Genomic DNA, 17489 nt, shown 5'->3' on the forward strand with positions numbered 1-17489 from the left:
CTGCGGGGGTCAGAGTATCATCACCAGGACCCTTGGGGTGAGTGTGCTGAGGGAGAGAAGTAGGAAACAGGCCATTTCCTCTCTCAGGCCTGCTTCTCCCCCAGGAGGCTGAGGGTGGGAGAAGGGACATACCTAACCAGGCCAATGGTGTAGGCCCCTCCTGGTTCTGCCTGCTTTACTTCCCCCAACTTGGGGGAACAGGATGGAGCCCAGAACCTAGGAGGCACCTCTAGTCTGTGCCTTAGCAAAAGCAGGCGGCCATTGGTGGGGATGGGTGCGGGACGCCCTACCAGAAAGCTTATCGGAGAAGCAGCCTCTGTCAAGTCTACTGCTCTTCCCTCTCTGTTGTGCAGAAGTCCCTGACTGGGAGGCCTGCCATCTCTCCACAGGTCCCTGCATTTGAAGTGTGTGTGCACGTGTGAAACACAAGGAAGCCTGAAGAACCCCCAACACACACACAGACACTCACACATATACTTTGAACTGTGAGCTGCAGCCCCAGCCTGAGGGAGAGCAGGACTTGGTCAAGACTACGGCCAGCTCGCCAAGGGCAAGGTGGGAACTCCTCTGCAGGGTTCAGCCTTTACAGTTTTCCAAGTGCTTTCACTTTTCTTCCCTACGTGATCCCGTGATCCCGCAACAACGCTGTGAGGCAGGCAGGCAGGGGTCTCGCCCTCCATTTCACAGGCCAGAAGACTGGTCTTCTCTCTCGGCCCTTTCTGCTTGGGCTGCCTCCTTCTGGAGCTGGGCTGGGCCGGGGCTGGACCCAGTTTGGAGGTGGTGGAGAAATCTTCTTCAGTAACCACCTCCTTAGGACGAGGAGTGTCCTTGCTCTGTGCCCTGCCCCTCGCCCCCCACTCCCATTGAGCAAAGGGCTTCAGCCTCATCCTTGAACGCAGTGCCTACGGTAGGCAAGGCCTCCCACCCAGCGGCCGCCCTCCCTCCATCCAACCACAGGTCCCTCTCTCCATCCAACCACAGGTCCCTCTCTCCCTCTGCTCCAAGACTCACAGGTTCGGGAATTCGGTTACTGACGCAATGCATGCAGTCAAGAAGCTTTAATGAGCGCTCTTTGAAATCGGGTACAAAAGTGAATGTGCTTCAAAGAAGTTCCCAGTCTGGGGAGGGGATTTGACAGGGCAGAAGGGTAAGCACTTCTCATCAGTGCTATGAGAAGGGCTCTGGGGGAGGGGGGAGCTTCTAATTCTGCCTGGCCCCGAGCAAGTGCTATTCTGCTGCCTTTCTAGGAGTCTGGTCAATCCAGGAGAAAGGAAGAACAAGCGTAAGGGGCTGGAGGGAGGAAAGAACAGTGGTGCATCCAGAGAATAGAAAGAAGTTCCCTGTGATTAGACCAGAACTTGGAGTGAAGAGAGAGGGAAGAGGCACACTGGGAGACGTGGCTGAAGAGTAGGTGGGGCTCGCGTCTGAAGGGCCTTGTTACTCAGATGAGAAATCTTGACTCTTCAGTAGCGTTAATGTGTGTGTGTATATATATATAAAATGATATATGGTTATTTACACACACAGACACACATATAGTGGTATCGTGTTTTTAGATGCTGGAGTACTAAGAGTAGAGGAGGCAAAAAACGGCATGTTAAAGTAATCCTATTTACCGTCATTTACCTGAGCTGCTTATGTATAACTATAATGTAGCACAAGGACTATTACAGATATTCTATGAGTATTTTTTTCTAATTACACACTGAATTATCTTCCTGAAATTGTCTTTTTTATTCCATTCTTTTTACTGGGTTAATGGTCGCCTGTCCCAAACCTCAAAAAAGTAGAAGGAACTTTGTCCTGAAATGTTTCCTTTCACTAAGTCTCAAGAGAGTTCTTGTAAAGGTGCTGACGCAGCATGAAGGACACCAGAGTCAGTGAAATTTTTTTCCCTTACAGTATCTCAACTTCACGCAGCCAACCCTATGAGCCCCCAAATAGCTCAATTTAGCGACAGCCGCTAAAGTTTTATCTAGAGAAGTTTTCCCTCTGGGTTTCCCCCTTACAGGAGAAAAACAGTGAGACGCAAAGAATAATTCTCGGACTACACTTCCCAGCGGCCTCCGCTCGGCGCGTAGTCCAACTTCTCTTAACAGGGGTGGCCCCTAGCATCTTGGTCCCGCCCATTCCCGGCACCGTATTTAGAACTACAACTCCTAGCTGTCTCCACGCGCCAGGCCCCTGAAACAGGGTTTCCCAGCAGCCTCCAGGGCGAAGAGCCCCGCCCCTCGGAGCTGCTCCCCAGGCTTGGCCGGCGCCCTCTACCCGCCCCGCCCCCGGCACGTGACGCACCCCCACCAACCGGCGCGCGGAGGAGGGCGGCGGGCGGTGGCCGAGGGCGGGGAGGCCGCAGGGGGCGGGCCCTGGAGGGGGCGGAGCGGGGCCCGGGAGCTGAGCAGCCTGGCAACGGCGGTGGCGCCGGGACCCCGAGGTGGGTGCGCGGTCGCGGCTGGCCTGGCTCCGAGCCGGGCGCTGCGGGGACCCGTGGTGGTGGGGGGGGGCCCGGGAAGAGGAAGTTGGGACTCCCGGGGCCGGCAAGTCCCACGGGGCCTCGCAGCACCCGCGGGGGTGGGCGGGGGGAGGGGGATTAGCCCGAGTGCCTTCGCTGTCCCGGCCGGCTAGGGCTGAGGCCGGGGAGCAGCAGGCAGGTGCCTCCGGCTTCCCTCGTTCTCCCCGCCCAAGGTCCCGGGCCGGCGGCGGGCGAAGGTAGGGACAGGAATCGGGCCGGGAGGCTGGGGGAGTGGGGGCGTCGCGGCCGCTGCCCGGACTTTCCTTCCCAGTCCCGGGGCGGCGAGCGGGCCGAGCGGCGACGCGCCGCGGCTGGTCCTCACCCTGGCCCTCCGGGCGGGGCGGGTGCCTGCCGCATCCCCCGTGGGTCCTGCGGAGGGGCCGTAGCCCGGCACTGTCCGCGAAGACTCGATCGGCGCTCCCGGCCAGTGTTTTTGTGCCGTGCACGGGAGGTTTATCTGCTTTTGCAACAGTTGAGGGAAGATCTGAGGAGGGAACGCTTAGTTCCCTGATACGCAGTCGGAAGTATGCACAGGCACGAGCAAGCGCCCTTTGCCGGGTTGCCTCCCTTAACTGTCTTGCTGCGCTCAGGAAGTGAAAACTAATTTTAGTTTTTGCCTAAGCAAATATGAAATCAATCTGCTGCAAAAACTATATCACGGGCTTTATAGACGCATGCAAAGTATGAAGCGAAGTGGATTGAGACTGGTTTTTAAACAGACATAGTAGACCTTCACAAGAATGGAATCAGGCCGTATTAGAATTGACTGGGACCTTTACGTTTATATAGTTCACTTGTTTCCCCGATAGGGAAGCTAAGGCCCAGAGAGGTTAACTAATGTGACAACTTAATGGCAACTTAAAGGCAAAGCTAATATCACAAGTCAGGTTTCTGGGGGCATCTCAGCATCTGTGTAGCCTGGGTAGTTTTTATCACAGCTCAGTTTTGTTCCTTGTAAAGTATCCACCGTAGAGTCTAGAGACCGAGCCAGCGATTTTGTTGTAGTCCAAACCATGTTTGAATTACCTTCAAACCAGTTTACCAGCCAGATAAGACTCTTAGGCTTGTTCATTTATAGACAGCTTTCCCTTTCATCCAACATATATATTGGGCATGATCACTTGTTCACCAGATTTGACTCTGAATGACTTTTGGCTGTTTCACAAAACCCAGTATACCCTTGAGAGATTCCACAGCACGGAGGAGGTTCAAACCAGAGGTCCTGCCACTGTGTAGCAGCTTCCCGAGGTACTTGAAAGTGGAGAGCATCCGTAGGGGCTTTTAGAGTCTAGTATGGTTATTTAACGATTGGCCTCCTTACCTTAAAATTCTAACTTGTATTTATTAAGTTGTCAGTGGGTTCATTCATTAAACGCAGAATGCCCATGCTGTGCCCGCAGTGTCCTGAGTGCTGGGAAGACAGCAGACGGCACCACTGACGAGGTCCCTGCCTTACAGAGCTTCTGTGTGGGGAAGCGGACAATAAAAAAATAAACAGTGATAGATTTTCCGGCGGAGATGAGCTCTATGAGGAAGAATAGAGCTCTGAAACTCTGACATGACCATCCAGCAGGCCAGCATGATTGAGAGGGGGTTGGGTATCACTTAGCATCGCTAGTCTTAGATGGTCAGCGGCGGCTCCATTAAAGCAAATCGCCAAATCCAAAAGTAAATCTGTCTGAATCCGGAAGATCCTACGGGGTCATCATTTCTCCCGCCATTGCCTCTTGGATGATCAGTTTGTCACAGCCTCATTTTTACTTGCGTTTTCCCCTCCCATGCGAACAGTAAGTGGTTTCAAACACCCAGGGAGGCGCTCTTCAAATCCCTCGCCATCTCAGTAGCTGCCTCACTCCAGCTACAGAAGGCCCTGCTGACTGAGGTCAGGGTTGGGTGTTGATCCCATGCCAGTGTCTGCTGGCTGTGAGCTACCTGACAACGAGGATTTCTCTTCCCGCACACTGGTTTGTACTGGGAACCTGTCATGTGAAGGGATCCTCATTCCTTGTGTTGTGTGCTTTGTAAAGAAACTAGTTCAATTTGAAATTAGCTCTAGAGTCAAGAAGCACCCAACTTTCCCAGAAGAGTGCCAATGAAATGGCATTAGTGATAACTTACCATAGAATTTCATCTGCTTAGTACCTTTTCAGTTCTCTCCTATTCTGTATGTTCAGTGGCTTCAAAGCAAATGTTTTCATTTTTATAGGTTCCAAAAAATCATTAAAGTTACTCAAAAAATACGCCAATATTCTTTGTTCCAAATTGAAAGGAGGATTAACAGAATGTAGTTACTTTAAAAACCACTGAAAGAACATGGGGTTCTTGCTCTTATTGGGGGCTCCAAAATAAGGAGAAAAGCGGAGCCTCTTCAAGGCTTAGGCCACATTTTGAACTGGTGGCCAAGGATTTCAAAAGGCCAGAGTTTCTCTTATTTCCAAAGTTTTTTCAATTTTATCAAAGAATAAGTGGTTGTTTTCATTACTTGCTAGTAATTTCCCTTCCCTGTTTCTGACCTCTTTGAAGTTCTGCTTTCTTTATTTTCTAGTTTCTCTGTTCATTATTCCTTTTTGGCAGATGGGGGGACCGGGGCTGTCGTTCACCTTTAAGGTGTTTACTCAGGATTTGAATTCTATCTAACTTTGGGCGAGTTCCTTACTTCTGTGCCTCAGCTTCCTTATCTGTAAAATGAAGATACTAACAACAGTACCTTCCTCCCAGGGCTGTTGGCCAGCCTGCGTGATAAGGTATGTTAGGTGCTTGCAATAGCATCTTACACATAGTAGGCACTCAAGAAATGTTAACTGTTACTGACTTGAGCTACATGGAACTCCTTTCTTTTAAAGAAAAAAAAAATGATTCTAACCATGTTCCAATAAACTTTTGGAAATCCAGTAAGCATGATTTTCTAGACATTTCCTTGCATTTCATTGTTGACCCGAGCTTTGAGTTTCAGGTGACATTGGCAGCAGCTCACACAGTTCTTGCACGGCTAAGTTCTCTTTACTGTTTGGACTCAGAAATTACTCGAGCCCATATTTTGTTTGTTGCTACAGACAGGACTAGAGCAAGAGAGGCTTTCTTCCAGTTCCTCTCCCTCGAGAGCCAGAGAGGACCAGGAGACCCAGTTGGGGTTAGTCGAGTGAGATCCAGTTGCCATCCTGTAGTCAGAGGATGGTTTCTCATGTTAAACGTTTACAACAGATTTATCCACAGGACCACCAGGAGAGTTGCATCCTTTTCTTTTTAAGAATGTAGCAGGCATCTCTTCAGAAAATTGGCATCGTGCACTAGTGCTTTCTGTTTCTACCCGAGGAACAAAGAGTGGCAAAGGAGCCTTGTGTCTGTGGGAGGTGGTAGAAAGCCCCCTTCTTAACTCCGTGACACTGGACGAGTCATTTCGCCTCACTGCTGGTGGTTCCTCCATTTGTAAGACAGAGCTAAGACAGCCTGCACCACCAAGCTCCCAGAGCTCTTCAGAGGATCCAGTGTGCATCAGCGTCCTTTGCAGACTGTACGGCGTTATTATTATCGCATCTGTGCGTTATATAAGCCGTCGCTATTTGGAGAACTGGTGTGAGAGGGCAGCATCCTTCCTGTTCTTGGCCCATCTCCCCCCCCTCCCGGAGCTGTAGGTGTGGCCTCTCTGACCGCCGCCCCCCCAGCTGGTGTCAGCATTGAAATATGCAAGTGTTTTGTTGCCTCTCTCAGACCTGAAGCCATTGGTACACCTTGTGAGCTTCCATTTTGTTTATTCCTAAAATGATAGTACTGTGTAGCCAACAATCCCAGGGCGATAACGAGGCGATCTCTGCACCAGGGAATATTGCCTGCCTTTCCTGTCTCAGAATGGAAGCCTTTCCTTTTTTAAATCAACACTTTACCTTAGCTCCACAACGCAGCTTGAGGCCCTGCCGAGTTCCTCCACTCCTGGGGTCGGGATGGGAAGAAATCCAGGGACTTGATTGCTCTCCAGGTCCACAGCACCTTCCCTGTTCGAACAGGATGGGTGCCGAGTACTCTTCTTGTTACTTGAATTTGTTTCTCAGGATCTTGAAATGACTCCATAAGTAGCTCTGAAATTTCATGTATGTTTAGTGTTGCTCTTCCTTGGCTCTCGTGATATGTAGCACCTGCGTATTGCAGCAGTAATTTTTTTCATCTTCCAAGCTTGTAATAAAGAGGGCTGAGGTTGAAGACTTTTTTTCTGGGCAGGTGAAACCTAACATGGCCCTGTACACGCAGTGGACATTTAGTAAATGTTCTTTGACTTGAACTGGACAAGGGGGCATAGCTTAGAATTGTTGGGATGTGTTCATTTCAACAAATTCTGTTATCTGTCTAGAGATCAGAGTACCCGATGAGCTCAAGATGAAAGGGAGCTCATGCTTAGTCTTTCTTTCCATGGTCAATTAGCAAATGAATAAGAAAGCGCTGAGTCCAGTGGGGCGAGAGGTCCCACACGTTGCTTTCCTACCTTTTTCTTCCCAGCTTCTGGATTTTTAGACTATTGTCACCAGTAGTTTGAGTTTAGGTTTGTTTTTTGCTTTGCTTGTTGGTATGTTTGGGGGTGGGAAGGGGTAAGGGAAGTTGAAGGTAATAATTGAAAGTAAAAATAGAAGTAACTTGTTTGTAACTCATTCAGCTCTTATTCCCTTGCCTACAGACCTCGGCAACACGGTGATGCCCCTTCTTTACCTTGTGATAATTGTTATAGGCGATGCCCTTTCTTTACCTCGTGAAAATTGTTATATATTGCTATCTTGTCCTTGGGCATTTTGTGAGAAGCAGGCGCTGTGTGTTTCCTCTTCCAATGGAACGGGCTGCTCCGCCAGGGTGTCCTGCTTTCACCTTCACAGGAGCTCTTGAGGCGGAGGTGGGTCATAAAAGGGAGTCTTAGCATCAGGTGGTGTTGCTTGAAATGCCCTTGTATGACCCTCAAGTTCCTTTATGGCCCTGGGACGACTTAGGCGGGGACTGAGCCGTCAGGGTTCATTCCAGCGGGCCTGGAATCGGCCCGAGCTGTTTTACTGGAAGAGGAAATGTACCTGCGCAGCAGTGACCAGCTGCGACCTGTCAGTACTATCCGTGCGTCACAGTGAGAAGGAAGATTGCACTCGGTTTCAGTGAGACCCCAGGAGGGTGCTGCCGTTGACACTGGTTGTGTGGCAGGCAGGATAGAAGAACCCCCAGTCAGGATTCCATTTTGAGCTTCCTGGTCCTGAGATGTTCTTGCACACGTCGGTGCTCCCGGATCTGTCAGAGAGAGTGGGAGTCCCTGCCGCCCTCCCAGGTGGAGGACAGTCGGAGCTGGCCCTCACCTCTCTGTAGCCCTTGCTGCGAGACATAATAACTGATTTTTTAAAGTTGAGGCTGAGTGTAACCCTGCTGCCATTTCCTTTCTTCACTATTATCAGCTCTGAAATGACATGATCCTTTCTCCAGAGCTTCCCATCATGTCTGTGCCACAAAACAGTTTTTCCTTGTTGATAAAATTGTTCTGATGCCCGTGCTCCTGGGAGCTTAGGAGAAATACAGAATCTTAGGCCCCCGTAGACCTACACAACCAGAATCTGCAGGCTAACAAGACCGCCAGGTGATCTGTATGTAAATTAAAGTTTGAGAAAGTTGGTCTAAGTAGCAGTTCACATCCCGGCTTCCAGATCCTTTGGGACCACGCTGTTCATTAGAGGAATAATTCAAGCCACATGTGTAATCCCGTTTTCCTAGTAGCCGCATTAAAAAAGACAGATGAAATCAATTTTTATAATATATATTATTCAACCCAGTATGTCCAAAATATTATCATTTCAACATGTAATCAGTATGATAATTAGTGAGATGTTCCCCTCCCCTTATTTGCACTAAGTTGTCGAAATCCAGCAGGTATTTTACATCTACAGCACGCCTCAGTTTGGACTAGCCATATTTCAGGCTCCACATACGAGCAGCTCCAAGTGTTGGACAGTATAGCTTTGAGAGATACATTTTGGCCTTGATTTGATGATGATGTCATGAGATTTGCTGTCAATGCCCGAAGAGCAGTTAGAGCCTCTGCTGCCTGGGTAATAACTTGAATTAACGTTCGGTGTAATCGGTGCGGAGCCCTTTGCCCGGTGCTACCGTGTACATCTCATTTGAATCCTCACAACTTTGTTTCAGAGAGTTCTTCTCTGGGTTTCAGCTTGGTAACCTGTATTGAGAAATCGCCATCGGTAGACGTGTGGAATGCAAGCTTCTTTCTCGGGGGCATCTTCAAAGGACTCAAGGGACGCCTCTCCTCTGGCTCAGGGCGGAAATGGAAGCTTCCTTGCGCGCTGCGGACCTGCAGACCCGTGGTTGGCCACGCTGGCTGCTCATTAGAATCACCTGGGGAGCCTTAACGACCTGCTGCCCCAGCCCCACCCAGACATTCAGATTTATTTGATGGGGTGGGAGGGAAGAGATCAGACATCTGCATTTTAAAGAAGTGCTCTGGGTGATTCTGGCGTGCCGCCCAGCTCGAGAGCAGCTGTCCGCAGCTTTGCTGCGCCGAGAACCACCCGGACTTGGGGTTGAAGTGCAGATCCTGACTCAGGGGGACGGGGACGGGCGGAGAGCCCTCCTCCCGCAGGCGACGCGGATGCTGGAGCCGCGGCCCGAGCTCTGACTCCGAGGAGCCTGCGCTCCAGAATCACCTGAGGGCGGTTCCCAAACTCCACGTTCCCTGGCAGCTAGCCTGGAGTTTCTGATTCAGGAGGTTTGGGGTGGGGCCCAGGATCTGTACTTGAGAAAGCACGATGTTTTCCATATTTCACCACAAAGTATTATGTTGACTTTAGGGTTTGCGTAGGCGCATTTCTAGTGCACTTTTTTGGGGGGCGGGGTGGTGCAAATGGATGTTGAGTTTTATCAACCCCCGTTTCTGCCTTGATGGAGATTTGTCCCTCACCCTTTAAACCTGTTAATGCGATGGGCTATTTTAAGGGATTTTCTGATATAACTTGGTAGCGTTAACCAGGTTTGCATTGCTGGCATGGACGCGTTTCTTACTGCTGGGTTTGTTTGGTAATATTTTCTTCAGGATCTTTACATCTGTATTTGTGAGTGAGATTGGGTTTTAATTTTACTTTCCTCTACTGTCTTTGTCTAGCTTAGTATCGTTTTGCTAGCCTTATACAGTGAGTGAGAGCATTCCCTTTTTCTGGTCTCTGGAAGATTGTATAAAACTGGAGTTATTTGTTCCTTGAATATTTAGTAGAACTTGCCCCAGAGCCAGCTGTGCCTGGTGCTTTTGGTGTGGGAAGGTTTTAAACTACCAGTTAATATCTGCCATATCTGTACTTACATCTGTCTTTTCATTCTTAAATCTTCATATTGTTTGTTTGTGCCTTCTCTCTTTTTTTCTTGATGAGTCTTACCGAAGGTTTGTCTAGTTGTGGTTATGCACTATGAGGTTTGTCACTATGTAGAAAGGAATGAGCAGAATTGTATTCTCCAGCGTCTTTTTGATTAACTTTAATGAAACGATATGATTTGAAAGTCAAATTTTTACCAAGGTATATTCTGAAAAGCTTTACTTTCACTCCTGTCTCCTGCTAGGCATGCTGTTTCTCCCAGTCACTCCAATCAATATTATTAGTTTTTAATTCATTCTTCTGTGTTTCTTCTTTTGCACATTTGAGCTAGGGCACACATGCGTGCACCACACACACACACTCTCACACTTACTGCATTTCCTCCCTTTTCTTACACCAAAAAAGCATACTACATACACTATTCAGCCTCTTGCTTTCTTTTTTTAAAATAAATTTATTTATTTTATTTTATTTATTTATTTTTGGCTGCATTGGATCTTCATTGCTGCGCATGGGCTTTCTCAAGTTGCAGGGAGCAGGGGGCCCCTCTTCGTTGCGGTGCGCAGGCTTCTCATTGAGGTGGCTTCTCTTGTTGTGGAGCACGGGCTCTAGGCGTGCGGGCTTCAGTAGTTGTGGCCCGTGGGCTCAGTAGTTGTGGCCCATGGGCTCAGTAGTTGTGGCCTGCGGGCTCTAGGGCGCAGGCTCAGTAGTTACGGCGCACGGGCTTAGTTGCTCTGCGGCATGTGGGAGCTTCCCGGACCAGGGCTCGAACCTGTGTCCCCTGCCTTGGCAGGTGGATTCTTAACCACTGTACTGCCAGGGAAGTCCCAGCCTCTTGCTTTCTTCACTTAAAATATACCCTTGAAATCTTTTTCTCTTCATTCTCTCTTCTTTCTTTGGATTTATTTTGCTGCTTGGATGTTTCAAAACACAGTATTTTTATTATTATTTAGTTCTAATATATTCTGATTTCCGTTGTGATTATTTCATTCACAGTGGAGTTGTTTAGAAGTTTATTTTTAAATTTACAAATATGTTTTCTAGGTATTTTAAAAACTGATTTCTAAGTTAACTGCATGATGGTCAGAGAATGTAGTCTGAATACTAGTAGTTCTTTGAAGTGATTTGACAGTAGGTTTATATAGATAGTATTCTGTGGTTGGCTTCTTTCATTTAGTGTAAAGCTTTTTATATTCATCCATGTTTTGTCATTCATCGTGTATCAGCAGTTGGTGACTTTCTTTTGCTAAGTACTGTTCCATAGTTTGGCTGTAACAATATGTCCATGCACTAGTTGATGAACTTTTGAGTTAATTCAGTTTTTTGGCCATTATGAATAAAGCTGCTATGAACATTTGCTTACAAGTCTTTGTGTGGACTCATATTTTCATTTGTCTTGTGTAAATACTTAGGTGTGGCATTGCTGGGCCATATGCTTAGTGTATGTTTAACTTTACAAGAAACTGTCACGCTATTCTCCAGTGTCTGTGCCATTTTGCGTTCCCATCCCACTGGCAAAATAAAGTATGAGAGTTCTGTTTGGGCCACATTCTCACTAACACTTGTTATTGGTTGTCCTGTTAAATTGTAGCCATTCCAGTGGGTGTGTAATAGTAGTTCATTGTGGTTTGAATTTGCATGTTCCTAATGACTAATGATGGTGAGTATGTCTTCTTGTGCTTATTGAGCATTTGTATATCTTCTTTGATAAAGTGTCTGCTCAGATCTTTTGCCTGTTTCTTATTGGATTGTTTGTCAGTTCTTTATATATTGATATTTTGGATACAGGCCTTTATTAGATAGGTAATTTGCAAGTACTTTCTCCTGAACTGTGATTTACTGTTTCATTTTCTAAACTGTGCCTTTGAAAGAGCAAAGGTTTTTAATTTTGATGAAGTCCAGTTTATTGGTGTTTTTCTCTTATGGTTTATGCTTTTTGTGCTCTAAAAAAACTTTGCCTAAGGTCACAAAGATTTCCCCCTGTGTCTCCCTCTAGACTTTTGCAGTTTTAGCTCTTTGTTTAGACCTATTTTGGCAGATAGACCCTAGGGTGGCACCCCTGATCTCTGCCCCCCACCCCCATGTTCATACCCTGTGTAATCCCTTCCCTTGAGTATACAGCTTTCTGAGACCTTGAGCAGAGGATCCCGGTAAGGCATGCCCAGACTCCTGACCCACGACCCACACAAACTGTGAGATAATTAACATGTGTTGTTTACAGCTACTAAGTTTGTTATACAACGGTATAAAACTAATACTTATGTGCTTCATTTCAAGTTAATTTTGCATATTGTGTGAAATAAGGGTCAAGATTCACTTATTTCCATATGGACATCAAATTGTTCCAGCATCATTTGTGGAGAAGACTGTTCTTTTCCCACTGAATAACCGTGTTACCTTTGTTGGAAGTCAATTAACCATTGCTAGGACCTCCAAAAGATGGGCCTAGTTCTGCACTCTATTCTGTTCCATTGATCTATATGTCTAATCTTATGATGCCAGAACCACACAGTCTTGATTACTGAGGCATTATAGTAAGTTTGGAAATTAGGTAGTGGAAGTACTCCAACTTTGTTCTTTTTTATTCCCCCCCCCGACCCCCGCAAGATTATTTTGGCTATTCTTGGTCCTTTGCTTTTCCATATAAATTTCAGAATCATCTTGTCAATTTCTATGACAAAGCCTATTGGGATTTGATAGAGATTGCATTGAATCTGTGGATCAATATTGACATCATAACAGTGTTGAGTGTTCTGATCCTTGAGCATGATATATTTCTCCATGTATTTAGGTCTTCTTTAATTTTTCTCTGCAGTGTTTTACAGTTTTCAGTGTATGGATCTTGTACACATTTTTGTTAAATGTATCCCTAAATATTTCATTTTTTAAATTAATGCAGATGATATTTTTATACTTCAGTGTTCATTTGTCCATTTCTAATGATACAAATACAATTTTTATGTTGATATTGTATATCATGCTGACTTTCTAAATTTATTTACTAGTTCTAGTAGTTTTTCTCTAGTATTCTTACGATTTTTTACACAAGTGACCATGTTGTCTGCAAATACAATTTTAAGTCTTCCTTTCAATATGTTATGTCTTTTATTTCTTTTTCTTGTCTTGTTAAAGTTGCTAGGATCTCTAAAATATATCAAATGCAAACAATAAGAGCAACCATCCTTGCCTTATTCCCACACTTGGTGGGAAAGCATTGCATCTTTCACCATTAAGTAGATGTTATAGGTTTTCCATAGGTTAGGTTACCTTATCTATTCCTAGTTTGCTGAGATTTAAAAAAAAAAATCATTATTAGATGTTGAATTATGTTTGTAGAATCTATGTCTCAGATATAATCTTCAGGAAGATAATATACCTCACGAATAGCCCTGTTGACTCTACATATCACCACATTCGTACTATTATCAACCACCACTCCCCAGCTTTTCCTCCTAGTGTCGATAACAGAATTTCCATCTGGAGCTTGGGAATTCTTTTATTTTTCTATGGAGCAGCATATACAGTCATCCCTCAGTATCCATGGGGGATTGGTTCCAGGACCCGTTGTGGATACCAAAGTCCATGGATGCTCAAGTGCCATAGTCAGCCCTCTGTATCTGTGAGTTCTGCATCCGTAGATATGTAGGGCCGACTGTATTGCTCCTTCAAAAGCCATGGCGATTCTGTGTCGGATTCATGTGTCATTGTTATGGTACTGGAATTTCTTCATCTTCTTTCTTTGCCATTCTTTTGACACTGGTTTCGGTTCCTCTTCATGTCCTTGCCTTTTTTTCTTAGATTATTTCTTCCACATCTATGAAAACTTCCTCCCTGCTAATATTGCCAAGTTCTTGAAGTGTGTGCGTGTGTGTGTGTGTCCGTAGCAGGGATGGGTGGCCACTTGTATTTGTGGCTGGAATAATAGGTAACTGCGCCAAGTAGGAAGATAACTGTTGTCCATACTCTGGGTCACTGCAAGTCTCTCTTTCTGAAACTCCAAGGCTTCTAGTGAAGCCAGTCTTCGGAGATTCCCTTTAGACACTCCTTTAACTACTATGGCGAAGTGCCTATTGCACAGACTATGAGTCCTACTGCTGATCTCTGTTAACCTTCAAGGTCAACCTGCTCTTGTAAATTAGGACTAATTAAGAAGTATCCAGCCCAGCATTTTTAACAATTGGGAGATCTTAGGCAACATTCAAAAACCTCACCTGCTGCTTTTTCTTCTAGCCCATGTAGAGAAGGGACAGGTAGCTCCAAATCAAAATTTTCCAGCCCAGTTTTTGGAACTCTTCTTTGGAATTGCCTTCAGAGACCATGACCATGACAACTTTTACAAAATATCCTCAATGGAGTCAAATCTCTGAGTAAAGACTTGGGATTTGGCTTCAGCCCCAAATCATTTTGAGGCCCATCTATTAAATAAAGAGAGTGGGCACTCATGGGCAGCATTCTTTTTTGTTTAAAAATTGAGATATGGTAAAAGTCATGAGATGGTGTCTTATCTAGCTTTAAGCTCTAAAAGCATTTTCAAAAGAATTGGAAGAATACTTTGCATGGTGACAGTGTCCCTGGAATAAGTACACACCATCAAAAGGGATGACTTTGTAGAATAACTCATCTAGCTACGTGTGCTCTGATAGACATTTTTAACCCTCATTAAATTTTGTCCTTCTTTTTAATACAGTTTGACAAGACTCTTCCACAATACAAAGTACTACTGCAGTCAAACAAGAAGGAATATACTGGCTCAGGGCCTCACAGACATGGATTTGGAGGGGAAAGTCACTATTTGGTTAATCATATTTAACATGAAGTCTAGTGTTCTTTTTTGTGACCAGATTTTATTACATAGAGATGGAATTCCAAAAAAAATTTTTTTATTCAGCTGTGTAAGCAGGAGGCATAACGTTTTCATTTTTTAATTTGATCATCAATTAGAGAATTCAGAGCAATAGACATCTGTTAGTGGGTATAGTGGGTAAGAGAACCAGACTGCCTGGGTTTGAATTCCAGTTTCGAAAGTTCTTAGCGGACATGTTTAACCTTCCTATTCTCAGGGTTGTGTGTTTTCATATGAAGGAGTATTAGTAGTTGCCTTATGAGGTTGTTGGCAGTATTGAAGGAGTTCATCTGTGCTTAGAACAATGCCTAGCACGTAGCAGAAAATCAGTAAATGGAAGCCAATTTGCTTTAATTGTCTATTTAACTTACACCTGTTCGTTGTCTTTATTGCTGTTTAACTTGTCTTATATTTATTCAGCTCCCCAACTCCGTTGCTAGCTCCTTGAAGACCTATCTCAATTTTTTTTAGAATTTCTCACCATGCTCCAGAGTAGTTGCCTACTATGCATTTGTTGACTGATATTGGACCTCTTTGGAAACAGGATTAAATAATTGTATATGCCGAGTAAGGAGTATCTCAGAAATGATTAGCCTGGTGTCATTTCATTATTTCTTCTAGGAAGCTATATTAATATTTCAGTGCTGGTTAACTTAATAGGTGTTCAGTGAACGTTTATATGTGGATTGACAAGCTAAATTGTTCTGGTAACCGTATGTCGACCATTTTGTAGATTGTTAATTTCTGAAGCTAACCTCTTGCTTGCTCTGCTTTGGTTTGTGTCCCCATAGAAGATATGTTGGTAGGCTTAGCCCCCCGTAACTCAGAATGTCACCTTATTTGGAAATGGGGTCACTGCAGATATAACTAGTTGAGGTCATACTGGAGTAGGGTGGATCCTTAATCCAATATGGCTGGTGTCCTTATAAGAAAGGAGAGCACCACGTGAAGACACAGAGACACACAGGGACAATACCATATGACAACAGAGGCAGAGGTTTGGAGTGATGCAGCTGCAAGCCAAGGAATGCCAGCAACCAGCAGAAGCTAGGGGGAGGCAAGGAAGTTTCCTCCCCGAGAGCCTTCACAGGAGCATGGCCCTGCCAACGTCCTGATTGCAAACTTGTAGGCTCCAGAACTGTGAGGGAAGAAATTTCTGTTGTAAGCCATCCAGTTTGTGGTACTTTGTTTCAGCAGCCCCAAGAACCTCAGACTCCCATCCATTATTTTGCCCTTTTCCCCTTTGCTGCTTGAATTAGAGTGTTGACAACCCTGGGATTTCATTTCCTCTCAAATGGTTGATTTGCCTCCATTTTCATCCATTATCCATCTTCTCCATATATTTTGAAATTAAAAAAAAATGTTTCCTGCAAGGTCAGACAAAGGTGTTGGAAAACCTGGCACACAGATGCCATCGCAGTTCTGACACGTGTGCCAGAAGCTGTTCAGAACGTAATAGCGGAGCCTGGAGCCAGTTCACGTGACCGCTGAGAAGAGAGTGGAAAGCAGCGTGTGGAACGGTGGACCGCTCTGCAGCAGGGAAGAGGAGCAGAGCCCGGCGCCTCACATCCACATCCGTGGCTCTCACAACAGTGTCGTGTGAGAAGAGCAAGGGCCCGCAGAACGTGTAACCATTCCACCTACGTATAAAAGTTCAAAACCACGCACACTCAACGTATTATTTGGGGATATATCCATATGTAGAAAATGATACAGGTATGCAAGGGAGTTATCAACGCAAAGATCAGCCGTAGGGAGGGAGGCTGGAGCACCTTTAATGCCCAAGGGCTGTCTCCAAGATCACGCAGGTTTCTGAGGGTGGAAGTGTATTCACTGACTCATCAACTGAGGGCCCGGGCCGCTCCGCACGGCATCGCAGTGGGAACCAGCCCTTGGCCTTAGGAAGCTCTGATCCAACAGACGTAAAATGTCAGCGGAGAGGTAAGTGCAGTACAGCATGAGAAGTGAAATGTTAGAAATTTCTGCAACATACAGAGAAATGAAGCATGTGCGTTGTGTGCGCGCGTGTGTACGTGGGCAGAAGCCTCCTGTGTCTTGAAGCAGTTACCTAAGGACCGAGTGCCAACACAGCTCCTGCTTCTCCTCCCAGTGAATGTGTCTGGAGGAATTGGGCTGAATGGCAGGTTGTCATCTCCAACCTTCTCTCCTCTCTTTGTTTTTCTAGAAACTGCGCATCTGCTCTTCAGTTTCTTTCCAATCCTTCCCCTCCAGCGCTAATTCCAGTTGGAGGTTTCATTGTTAATAATGCCCAGTCTGGGAAGGTCTGTGGGAAGTTCAATGTTCTGAACCAGCACCTTCGTCACTATTATAGCTGTGGCTCTTATGTGTTTACTCTTACCTTCAACAATTACCGTTTTCACTTCTGTGTAAGAAGGTACTTTTCACTTGTAAATTGAAAATACACTTTTGGGGAATAGTTTCTCCCCGGGGGAAAATAGTTCTGTCATGGAGCAGATCAGCTGGGTTCATGAGTTTGGGAATTGGCAGGTGGATGGGGAACTTGATCTTGTTCCTATTTTAAAACTTTGTTTACCGGCAGGTATTTGGCGGTTACAAAATCCATTGGTGAATTTAATGATCTGTTTAAGTGTATATAAAATTACTAGGTAGCCTTTTTACATTAAAAAAAGTTAACCTGATGGTAGCTGGCTTTTCTAATAGTTGCTTTAGCATACCAATTTTAAGTTATGAAGCATTTCTAAAGTTACCCTGTTCCATGGCCACAGCGCATGCCGCTGGAGCCAATCAGCTGTCTTGAAGATGTGCCATTTGTCATGAG

General features: G+C 45.7%; 1 protein-coding gene across 4 annotated transcripts in view; it reads left to right on the forward strand.

The window, feature by feature from the left end:
• Window positions 1-2372: 2372 nt before the first annotated feature.
• Window positions 2373-17489, forward strand: part of MTM1 (myotubularin 1) — a 104329-nt gene continuing 89212 nt past the window's right edge. For 2 of the 4 annotated variants that reach the window (XM_036840095.1, XM_036840096.1), the window contains exon 1: window positions 2373-2434. Coding sequence is in view for 2 of the 4 variants with exons in the window: in XM_036840094.1 (XP_036695989.1) it covers window positions 16617-16630 (14 nt within the window). In the remaining 2 variants the exon portion in view is untranslated. Of the gene's footprint in view, window positions 2435-16579; window positions 16631-17489 lie in introns of those variants that run through there. The other 2 variants (XM_036840094.1, XM_036840093.1) reach the window with 2 other exon arrangements.

The sequence above is a fragment of the Balaenoptera musculus genome, chromosome X (assembly GCF_009873245.2).
Source record: "Balaenoptera musculus isolate JJ_BM4_2016_0621 chromosome X, mBalMus1.pri.v3, whole genome shotgun sequence".
Lineage (NCBI taxonomy): Eukaryota > Metazoa > Chordata > Mammalia > Artiodactyla > Balaenopteridae > Balaenoptera > Balaenoptera musculus.